The 11841-nt window shown below is 45.2% G+C and overlaps 1 protein-coding gene across 4 annotated transcripts in view; it reads right to left on the minus strand.

The window, feature by feature from the left end:
* Window positions 1-11296, minus strand: part of RALGAPA2 (Ral GTPase activating protein catalytic subunit alpha 2) — a 236345-nt gene extending 225049 nt beyond the window's left edge. For 3 of the 4 annotated variants that reach the window (XM_054984495.1, XM_054984496.1, XM_054984497.1), the window contains exon 1: window positions 11094-11296. In XM_054984495.1, coding sequence (XP_054840470.1) covers window positions 11094-11208 — 115 coding nt within the window. In that variant the 5' untranslated portion in view covers window positions 11209-11296. The remainder of the gene's footprint in view (window positions 1-11093) is intronic. The other variant, XM_054984499.1, reaches the window with a different exon arrangement.
* Window positions 11297-11841: the final 545 nt, after the last annotated feature.

Genomic DNA, 11841 nt, shown 5'->3' on the forward strand with positions numbered 1-11841 from the left:
TCAAATATTAATCCAGTGAATAACATTTGTTGTTTAACAATAAAAAGAACAGCAAGCAAAATGTTCAAACTTTTCATGGCCTTTCCTACACAAGATCTTTTAGTTGCTAATTTTGAAAATATGATATATACTGTAGCATTTAGAGGAGTGAAGAAAAAGATTTTGAAAATCCAAAACTTTATTAAGAAATGGGTGCCTGGGATCTGCAATGTGAGCCTCTCAAAGAGATCCAGGATGTAAATGAAGAAATAGTTTGAAGAGATGCCTTGGTAAGGGACAGGGACTGTAGATTAGGCTATTGGGGACTGACTACTGATGCAGATACGCTCCTGCTGGGCAGTTCAACACTGCTAAAGATGTCATGTTAATTACCTGTGCTATGTGTCCGGCTTCATGCTAGTTTTCAAATCTGCAGCCACCCTCCATGAGTCAGTAATGACTCGGTGCTTGCACAGGGGACTACCTTTACCTTTTTTATACCCTTTTGTATCTATTTTTCATTGAATGTCCCGACTGTTGATCATATTGTATTTTTGGTCTGTGAATGTCCTAGCTATTGACTAAATTGTATTCACTTGCAGTCGGTAATCTACCTTGGATCTCAGTGAGAAAAGTGGACTATAATAACTAAAGGTATAATAACTAAAGGCATGTGCTTGCGACCCTTCATTTACCACCAGTTCACTAAAACTAATCACCTACTCGTCTAATGGGTTCCAAGTCAAATTGAGCGGCTTCAAGATAAATTTGATCCACAGCACCTCTTGTAAGCATCGGACAAAGTACTGTCACAAAGGTGTAATGTCTGATCTGGCTCCAGTTGGTCTGATTTGGTACCAGTTCAGGCCAGTAAAGATCCTCTAAATAGTCTGACACTCCTCAACGGTCCATTTTACTTGGGAAAGTATAAATATTCACTTTTACAGGGACTGATTTGTACGCATGATAAAGAAGTTTATCTCTATCTTCCATCCTTAAATACCATTTGCCTGCTAAATATAGCCAGACAATCTTATAAACTGCACAGGAACGGCCAGTTTCTTGAATATACTGTAAGGAGTAATGATGACAACTGGACAGGTTTAAATACACCCATTCGCTCATTCATATGCCACCCCAAATCATTTTGCAAGAATTCCCTCTTCAAAACTACCAGCCTCTGACCATGGAAGCTAGGAGATGAGCCGAGTGTATAGCAGGAAACCTGCAGGTCTAACTGCCAGGGATGCAGATTGGCTGCCAGGAAGCCAGCTGCGTGCTAAACTACTATGTTTCTGCTGGCTTGTAGGTCAGAAGTTAGATTTCATCAACAATAATAAGTGTTACAGAAACTCAACAAAGAGTTACAAGAAACTGTGCACTGCAGAATGGGGGAGGCACTTTCTTCCACTGAGGTTTATTCAGCAATGGCGTCCTCCCCCCTTGAGGCTCACCTGGCTCCTTCCTTACTTTCCTTTAGACACCAAGACAAAGCATTTCTTGTATCCAGGCTCTTAACCGGGAGGGTCCATCTTTTTAGAGTTTTTTACGGTCCACTTCTAGACAGAAGACTTTTTTATGATATCCTTTTAGCCTACTCAGTGTTTCTTGAATGCTTGTTTGTGGTGGCATATCATTGCCATCTGAACAGAAGCTGTATTGTATAAAGTTGTTTTAATGTTATTTGTATACTGTTTTATCTGTTTTTAACTGTATTTATGTAAACTGAAATGTTGTACTCCGCCCTGAGCCCGCCTGGAGGGGAGGGCGGACTAAAAATCTAATATAACAACAACAACATATAAGGTTTTAAAACAGATAAATATATTTTGTTTTAGAGTATGGATTGCACTCTTTCGAGCAGAAAATTTCCACCCTTACTGCAATTCTTTGGCTTTTGAAGAAGCTACAGTGCAGAAATGTCAACAAATCCTCCCTGGTGTTTTTTTTATGTATTTCGAGTTACTTCTGGTTAGAGTCAATAAATGCATCAAAGTGTGCTTTAAAAAAAAAGCCCAACCCTTATTAGTTCAACCCTTATTCTGAAACAGTAACATTTAGTTTTGGAGGCAGCTTCTGTTCCGGTTCAAAAGAAGTAGTCAAATAATGGCCCTCAGGTTGTGCAAAAATGGGAGGGAGGGGGGCGTGTTAATTTTACTTTCTGCTTTTGCAGCTCTGTAGCTATGCATGCACACACTATCCAAAAGTATAGGGCTTGCGGTGCTTCCAGGATATCAGCATGATGTCCTGCCAAGAAGGGGCTACTGACAGCCCCCACAGACTTCATTTGGGCTACCCTTCAACAACCAGCCCCAACTCAAGCATCCTATGAAAACAAAGCACACGACCAGCTCTGTTTCGGGAGCCCCTGAGTGCCCAGGGGGACCTTCAGAAACTTGTCCTCCTAGGCTCTGCCCCACTCAATAGCCCTGCTGGCCCAGTGCATTGATTCTGAGCCACCAAATACGCCCAGCGATGAGAGAACGGCTGCTGTAACTTGCCCTGTAAGAACATCATGAGCTGAAGTCCATGAGAACAATACTAAAATGCACAACATCAGCGACCTGCAGCCTTCCCCACACCCCTCACTAGAAACACTTTTTAAAACTGTAAGAGGTCTTCATCATTCAAAAATAAATTAAAAATCCAGTGGCATCTTAAAAACGAATCCCATTTTGTTGTTAAGTCTTTAAGGTGCCACTGGATTTTTGTTTTATTTTGTGTGTGACTATCATATGTGCAATGGAAGCAATTTTCAGCAGCTATTGGGATAGTTTATAAGCAACTGACTGTTTAGTGAGGGAACTGCTGATAAGCAATTTCAAATGAACTCTGGTGTGCCGCACAAACCTATGAGTGACAGCCATTAAGAGTTGCAGAGAATTACAGGAAGCCCAGGCCAAATGGCAGGGCAGTCAGTCATACCGTGGGCTAACAAAAACATCAATGTTAATGTAAAGAACATGAAGAGCAAGCAAGGTGAATGAGGAATCCCTGAAAGCGGTTGGAACTACTATCAGTACTTTGTGTTGGAAAAAATCCATATTTGTAGCCTACAATTCAACTTTTTGGCAAGCCCGGCAGGGGGAATGAGGAGGAACAGACAGACTGAGGACAAGTGGCAAGGCAGGAATAACATTAAGAGAATCAGGGTTCGCACAAAACACTGGACTTCATCCCTCGCCCATAAGACGTCCGCTAATAGGTTTGATGCTTTTACACAAACCCACAGAGACTGAATAATTTACAACTCTTCACATAAAAGGAGGCAGGCTGCACTTGTTCTGGGTTAAAGAGTAAAAAAAAAAAACCTAATGGAGTCAGCATTCATGTTTCTACCTGCACTTAGGTCCATGAGGAGGAGGATAGGAAATCCAGAACAGTATCTGAAACAGGGACCGAACAAAGCAGGTAAGATACGCAATTTCTTTGAGGCTGCTGATGCCTTCAAAGGTTGAAAGGCTAGCGATGCAGGAATATAACTTTCCTAACAGTTGTTGGCAATTAACAGAGCAAATATGTATCTTTCAGCGGAACCTTGTATTACATTTGGACAAGCGTTATGGAGCATCTTTTCCATGTATATCATTTACTGCTCAGAAACATGAGCATACATGGGGATGTTGTCTACCTGACCTAGTGTTACCTTCAACTGGCTAGATGTTTGGGAGTTCGTCCTCTTCCACAGACCAGTGTCACTAATCAGACATGGACTAATCGTGTTTGTATTCTACATTTTTTATTTCAGTTTCAGTTAGACAACGTTAACAGTTATCTTTAAGAGGATCTTGCAATCTACAACCATTAAAATCAAGTCAAAGTACTTGTTGTGACCCAAGTATAATTGTATGTTACTATATAAAAGGGTACAACTTGATATTCCAGATACAAATGAGAGTTGTGCTTTATTTCTATTAATGTAATCAGTGCTTTTGTTGTATCACAAAGGACCCAAACAAAATTTTTAAATGATCTATGCTTACCACACACAGACACAAACAGGAAGAAAAGCATGTACTATTGTTACTGAGATGCTAATTCATATTGCATTGTCTTATAAGTAGCCAGGTCAAAAGGGCTGAGATTTTCAGTTGACTGATCTGAGCATCTGCTGTCCACATAAAGTTGTACCTTAATTTAAACATTTTGCATTACGCTAGTTGTACAGAATGCTGCTTAAGAAGGAAGTGCAGAATATGAAGATTGCAAACTCTTTGGAAGAAAGATTGGGAAACATTTTCTAATCCTAAATTGGGGGGGGGGGGGCTTCAGAAAATGGATATTGGAAAAACAAGCCCCCCTAAAAGATAAACCTACAAACCAAGAAGACTGGCAGTGTACAAAATATGTAATACTGGTAACACTATTTTATACGTCATCTCCTGGTGAAAAATCTAATTGTGCTCCAGCCAAAGAAACACTCTTTATAGTTTAACTGATTCTGACGGAAGAATTAAGTGCCTCCTTAAGTCTCTCATTGATTTAAATGTGCTTGGACCATGCCCATTATAAACAATCACAGAAGCCTACAGGTGCATAGGAAAATTAAAAACCAAAAAGGAAGTGAAGAACAGTCACAAAAGGATAGGGACCAACAATATTTCTTTTAAAAATAAAATATAAATTAATATTAATAGGATGGAACACCAAACAACCACAAAGTGAACTAATGAAAACAAGGCAGGTTTGACAAATATGTTAGAAACAAAAGACTGATGAAGTACCTGATGAAGTCAGCTGTGACATGAAAACTCAGAGCGACAGAAGTTGTCAGTCTTTAAGGTGCCCCAGGACTTTGGTTTTATTTTGATGAAGTAAGGAAGGACTGACAACTGTCACTTCTCTCTTCAGAGGCAAACGAGACTAGGTCAAATGTTTGGTGAAATTTTGAGGTAACAACAGCACTCCCTCAGTCTTCACAGCCAGTTAAATCTGCAAGGAGGCAGGCTTGCCTGGCCTGGCACATTTTTTCCCCTTAGAATCCAAGTTGGCTACCAAGAATCATCATTTTCTTCCAGCTGCCTAAAAACATTTCACAATTTATTCTACCATTATCCAAACTATAATTTCTGCAAGCCATAACTTTGCTCAGCCCAGGTTATCCATCAGGCCTCCTCCACATCTCACAAAGGAACTCAGTCCTCTTCAAGAGTACCTCAGTTACCCAATGGTATTAGTTACAGCAAAACTATGAGGTTATCTGCCTCCAGTGGAGGCCAACAGGATGAGATAAAGCCAGAAGAATCGAATTGTGCAGAACTGGAATGAGCAACACCCAATGTGTCAGAATGTCAGTTCTCAAGCCACAGCTACGCCATGTTCTCCTGTTATAATCTGTAGCTATTTAGTTCTCTCCCTCCAGGCCCAGGTGGTGCCCAGGCCGCCTATATCCATGGGAACGAAGAACTCTTATCAGTCCGGCCGACCTTGATGTCCTTGCCTTCCCAGGCCTTCTAGACAGGACTAAGGGGGGAGGCTGGGAAGGGGTGTTTGAAGTGTTGTTACTTTCATTTTATGTGTCATTCTCAACAAAGCTTTGGTTCAGCCAAGGGCCTCAAGTCCTTGGATCATGTACCCCTGTATCCTAAGCATAATCTTCCAATAAACCTTTTGAAACCAGGAGACCTTGTGCTTCTTGCAGAAGGGGGGGAGATGAACTCTAGATGACTGGGATTCCATAGTCTGACACAATGTGGGTGAGTTTGGGGCTCAGAGGATCTTTTAAGCGTCCATCCAGTTACCGCCCAGTCTTGAACCTCCCGTTTCTGGGTAAGGTGATTGAGCGAGCGGTGGTGGAGCAGCTGCAGGGTTTCCTGGAAGATGCATTGGTCCTGGACCCATTCCAGCCCGGTTTCTGCCCAGGCCACGGGACTAAGACAGTGTTGGTTGCCCTCACAGACAATCTCCGTAGGCATCTGGATGAAGGTGGGTCAGCGCTGCTGGTGCTGCTAGACCTCTCAGCAGCATTCGACATGGGTGACCATGAATTGTTGACCCACCGCCTTGCTGATGCGGAGATCCAAGGGACTGCCTTGCAGTGGTTTGTCTCTTTTCTCCACGGTCGGGGACAGAGAGTGGCACTGGGGGAGAGGTTATCAGTGCTACAATCCTTGGTGTGTGGCATCCCACAGGGGGCCTTACTCTCCCCATTGTTGTTTAATCTCTACATGTGCCCTCTTGCCCAGCAGGCATGGAGTTTCGGACTGGGTTGCCATCAATATGCGGATGACACCCAGTTGTACCTGTTGATGGACGGCCAGCTTGGCTCTGCTCTCAATGCCCTTATTAGAACATTGGGAGCAATGTCTGGAAGCAGAGCAGACTGAAGTTGAACCCCACGAAGATGGAGGTCCTGTACTTAGGCCGTGGGGAAGGGTAATGGGGATTCAGCTCCCGGCCTTTGAGGGGGCACCACTTGTGCCTGTTTCATTGGTCAGGAGCCTTGGTGTGACACTGGACTCCTCCCTGTCAATGGAGGCCCAGGTCAAAGCAGCTGCCCGAACTGCCTTTTTCCATCTCCAGCAGGCCAGGCAGCTTGCCCCCTATGTCTCAACCTATGACCTAATGACAGTGATCCATGCAACGGTCATCTCCAGAGTAGATTACGGTAACTCGCTCTACGCAGGGCTTCCCTTGGGTCTGACCCGGAAACTGCAGTGGGTCCAAAATGCTGCTGCTCGTATCCTGACAGGAATTTCATTCAGGGCACATGTGACTCCAACTCTGCAGCAGCTGCATTGACTTCCCGTGGAGTTCCAGATCAGGTTCAAGGTTCTGACCTATAAAGCCCTAAACGGACTGGGACCAGCATACCTGAGGGACTGCCTCTCCCTATATGTACCTCAGAGAGCTCTTAGATCTGCAGGTAAACACCTACTGGTGGTCCCTGGCCCCAGGGAGGCTTGACTGGCCTCAACCAGGGCCAGGGCATTTTCTGTCCTGGCCCCAACCTGGTGGAACTCTTTGTTGGAAGACACTTGGGCCCGCCAAGATCTTGTATCTTTTCGGTGGGCCTATAAGACAGAGATGTTCTGCCAGGCATATGGTTGAGGCCAGCACTAGATCCATCTAATTAGCCTCCCTGTCGGTCTCCTGCCAGTGTGTGTGGGGGAGCATATGATCCAACTGCCCCCATGCTTGAGGAGTTAAGAGTTTCACCAACCCACACCTCCACCCTTTTCTTCCTTTGTGTATGGTGGGCAGGTAAAGGGGAAGGGTGCCCCATCTGGAATGCCGAAATCTATGTTTGCACTGAGATGTATTTTATTGGTTTTATCTATTGTAATTTATTTATGATTACAACCCACCCTAAGCCTGCTTGCGGGGAGGGCGCACTAAAAATCTAATAAATAAATAAATAAATAAATAAATAAATAAATAAATAAATAAATAAATAAATAAGTAGAATGGGTAGAGCACAGGGCTAGGGTTTGGGAGATCCAAGTTCAAAGCCTCGCTCGCCACGAGGCTTGCGGGGTGAGCTTGGGCCAGTCACTCTCTCCCTCAGTCTAACCTACCTCACAGACCACATTCTGAATTAGTAGCTTTCAATAAGGATTCCCTACCCAAGCCTTCAGGGCAGGCTGCAACCAAATAAATGAGTAAAGGGCGCTCATTGGGAAGAACTGAAAACCAGCATCCTAAAAGAAGTATGAACTCACAAAGTTACATGAGCAAATGAGTTTGAGTTTGGGAACGTCAACCACACTGTTGGAATGTCTCCCACACTGGCACCAGCTCACAGTTCTGCTGTCAGGTATAGACCAGGGGCTCATGGACCTCAATGGCAGTGAGGTTCTGCTAATCCCCTTATTTATTTAGGTACCTATATGCCACTTTCTCCCCAGCTGGTGACTCAAAGCAACTTACAATATTGTTTCCCCCTGTATTTTATCCATATAATGCCCCATCCAGTGAATTAGGTTAGTCTGAAAAAGAGTGACTGGCAAAAGGTCATGCAGGATGCTTTCCTGTAAGAAAGGGGATTAAACTTGTGTCTCCCACATCCTAGTCTGACACTAGTCTCACCACTGTACAACATTACCAATGGAAATCATGACTGCAACCATGGGGCATCTATGAGTTTTTTTCATTGTACATCACTCTAAGAAATAGAGAACTCTGAAAAATTCTCAGTCAGATTGCTGGACACTGGAGGAGGGGGGGCTTCATCCTTCCAAGACTACCTTTTCTTACCCAACACAATAATCCCACACAGAAAGTCACATCAACCAACAAAGAAACCAATAGACTGACCCTTGATTTAGTGATACGGAGCACCAAGGACTAAGTAGTCAGAAGATTAACAGCTTGTGCAAGGCACAAAGACTGACAGCAAGTTTCTCTGCAGTGTCAGTGCCTGCAACCATAAGATACTTTCTTGTAAATTCATGGTTCAATAGCAGTGAGAAGAAAACAAATTAGGTAAATGCATTAAGACTAAGTCCTTGCAGTCCAGTTTTTCTTTGGCTTTCCTCCCTGCCAAATTTTGTAGAGCAATCTTCAGACAAAATCTTTTATTCTAGAGAATCAGAGCCATGAAAATAATGCACAGCTTGGGAACTCTTGTTTGGTAACAACTTTTATCAGGGCTTTTTTTCAGCTGGAACGCGGTGGAAGGGAGTTCCGGAACCTCTTGAAAATGGTCACATGGCTGGTGGCCCCGCCCCCTGATCTCCAGACAGAGGGGAATTGAGATTGCCCTCCGCGCCGAGGGCAACCCACTGAGTTCCACCATCTCTTTTCCCAGAAAAAAACCCTGCCTTTTATCAAGGGCTTCCTAGAACTCTAACACAGTTGTATGTTACTAAAAACATTACAGAAGTTAATCTTTAAGAGATGCCCTCCGCATACATTTCAAAGGTCCTGTGGGCAAAAACTCTGGCTTTTTCCTTTTTAGAATATCAATCCTAAACTCATAAAAAGAAAGCATACAACTAACATAAACAAAAGTATAGAGATCTTCATCATTAAAAAATAAATCAAAAATCCAGTGGCATCTTAAAGACTAACTCCATTTTGTTGTTAGTCTTTAAAGTTCCATTGGATTTTTGTTTTATTTTCTACCACAGACTAACATGGCTATCCCTTTGCAATACTCAACCATTCCAACCGGATATTGGACAAATTCTCACTGAGGTGGTAAAACTTGGGTCTAGGCTGTACCACTTCAGCATAACTCACATGACTGAATGTAGCCTTCTACATTAAAAAAAACCCACAAAAAAACCCCTAGATGTTGAGGTAAGTGACTTCATTGTGGCCTTTTCTAAAAGCACAGGGTTTCATTCTGTTTTTTGGAGAAGGCATCCGATCATGTGAGCACCTATTTGCAGTCTGTGAAATTACAGGGTCCAAGACACAATTTACCACTCAGCGAAAACCATGACATTATCTTGTGCAACTTCCTGTAAGATCATTGTTCTGTTTATTATAGTACAACAGTTAACAGTTAGAAGAGGTTCTGATTTTATTCAGTAGGTCAAGTTATTTCTCTTCCCAGGGGGCTCAGCAGTAGCCAGAACTCTAAACTTCCAAACATGCAGCTCTATTTCAAGATCTCTGTGCAAGAGATCTTCCTCTGTCCATATGGTTCCTGGAAGTTCATACAGGTGCCCTGATACAGCGTGAGATTATTGTAGACCGTGTTATTCACACAACTGACTTCTGGCAAAGAGCCCAGAGTTGCTCTAGCAAAAAGACACGTTTTGTGCAGCAAGCTACTTCTGACACTCTTGGTAAGGCAGGAGCACATGAAGCGTCTGCCTGGACATGCCTGAAGATTTTTATACCTACAAGACAAGCAGGTTGCACGAAGAGTTGTGGGAAAGAATAAACCCTCTTCTAGAATACTGCAAATTCTTAGAGACTTGTGCAGGCCACATTTCTTGTGCACCTTCTGACTCTTGCTGCTATCACCACCTACCTAGAGAACTTTAATTCTAATACACTTACTTAATACACTAACTCTAATCAAGCTGCATTGTACATACTGACATTCTCCTTTGTTATGCCCCTCCCAAATAATCAAGAAAGATACACTTTCCACCTTTTGGCTGGGATATAAAGATTCAGGGACCTCCTGTCTTAATCGTATCTGAAGAAGGGAGCTCTGACTCTAAAAGTTTATATCCTGAAAATCTTGCTGATCTCTAAGGAGCCACTGGACTCAAATCCTGCTGTTCTTCTACAGACCAGCATGGCTATCTAACAGAAACTTACTTAACAGACAGAGATCTTTAAGGTGTTGGGTTTTGGGGTGTGTGTGCATGTGTGTATAACAACACTCCTATAAGGTAAGTCACTGTGATGATGAAAGGAGGAGGCAAAGACAGTGAAAAGCAGCAAGGTCTCTGACAGGTTTCCTAACACCACAGATGGGAGGGTGAAGGTCAGAGGATGGCTCGCTTACACACGGAGCTGCCTTCTTTCTAACCAGCAGACCACCAATCTATCCAGGTCAGTCTCCTCTCATCTGACAGGCAGCCGGTCTCCAGAGTCCGGGGCTGAGGACCACCTGCTGCCTGATCCTGCTTTCTCAGCATGGCAAAATGTGAACTCCCAGCTCTGCCACCAAACTTGCCTTACCCTTGGTCCAGCAAGAGCAGTCTTGCCTCCTCTATCCTCTCCAGGGTCCCTTCACCTTCCTTCCTGATCCTTTATAACTTGAGATATAGAAGCTGGGACCTTCTGCATGCTAAACAGGAGGATTTGAGTCTAGTGGTACCTTAGAGACCACCACATTTTCCAGGGTTTAAGCATTCAAGAGACAGAGCTCCCTTCTTCGTGTCATAATTTGTATCTGAAAAAGGGAGCTCTGACTCACGAAATACCCGGAAAAGCCTGATGATCTCTTAGGTGCCACTGCCCTCCAGTCCTACTATTCTACTGCAGACCAACACAGCTACTCGCCTGAAACTACCTGCATGCCACGCAGATCCTCTGCCACTGAGCCTAGCACAGGGCAAGGGTGAGATTCGAACTCGGGACTTCCACAGCACATGTATGTGGGTGGGGGGAGAACCGTCGCCCATCAACCCAACAGGCTCACAGGCGTGCGTGTGTGCGGTGTGTGTGTGGTGGGGGTCCCGTCAGCCGCCCCCGCCCCCACTCACCCATCAGCGCCCTGAGGTGCTTGAGGCGAGTCAGGACGTCCTTCCGCGGGTCCAGCGCTTTCTGGGTAGACTTCCTCACGTCGGCGTGTCCCCTCCGGGAGAACATCTTGTGCATGTGAAGGGCGGCTCCGTCGGCGCCCACTCGCCCGCCGGCCGAGGATCCGCCTGCTCCCACCGGGGTCCGGGCAGCCCACCAGGCTCGGACTGAGGCGGGCGCGGAGGTGGGAGGAGCTACGGGGGAGGCCGAGAGCGACTCCGGAGGGAAGAGGGCGGAGACGCTGCCGCCGGCGGTGGGCGGGGTCTGCTGAAGGCAGGGCCCGCGATAGGGGGAGGCCGACGAGGGAGCTCACCCCCTGGGCGGGGCCAGAAGAAGAGCGCCGTGTTTGTGGGGGGAGGGGGCAGCACTGTTTCTTTCTTCCTCAGGCGAGGCGGGGAATGCGCGTCAGAGGAAACCGCCAATCGGCTACCAGCACCTTGGGAGGACTACAAACCCCAGGGGCTTGCAGGGCGGCTTTTATCGGGCGGGCGCGAGGCGTGCTGGGAGATGTAGTCCTGGCCTGGGTTGAGCTTGCCCGTTTTCACGCTTCAGTGGCGCCTCTTCAGAGAGCCTGAATTGTGGCGCCTTCAGGCGAGGTCTTTTTGGAAGCACGATTAGGAGAGTTGAAGTGTAATGCGTGGCGCCTTGCGGCCGCCAGCGCTTTGTGTAAACCATGGGATGTGAGGTAAAAAGGGTCCTGCTGAAGTGCCG

This window comes from Eublepharis macularius, chromosome 7 (genome assembly GCF_028583425.1).
Source record: "Eublepharis macularius isolate TG4126 chromosome 7, MPM_Emac_v1.0, whole genome shotgun sequence".
Taxonomy (NCBI): domain Eukaryota; kingdom Metazoa; phylum Chordata; class Lepidosauria; order Squamata; family Eublepharidae; genus Eublepharis; species Eublepharis macularius.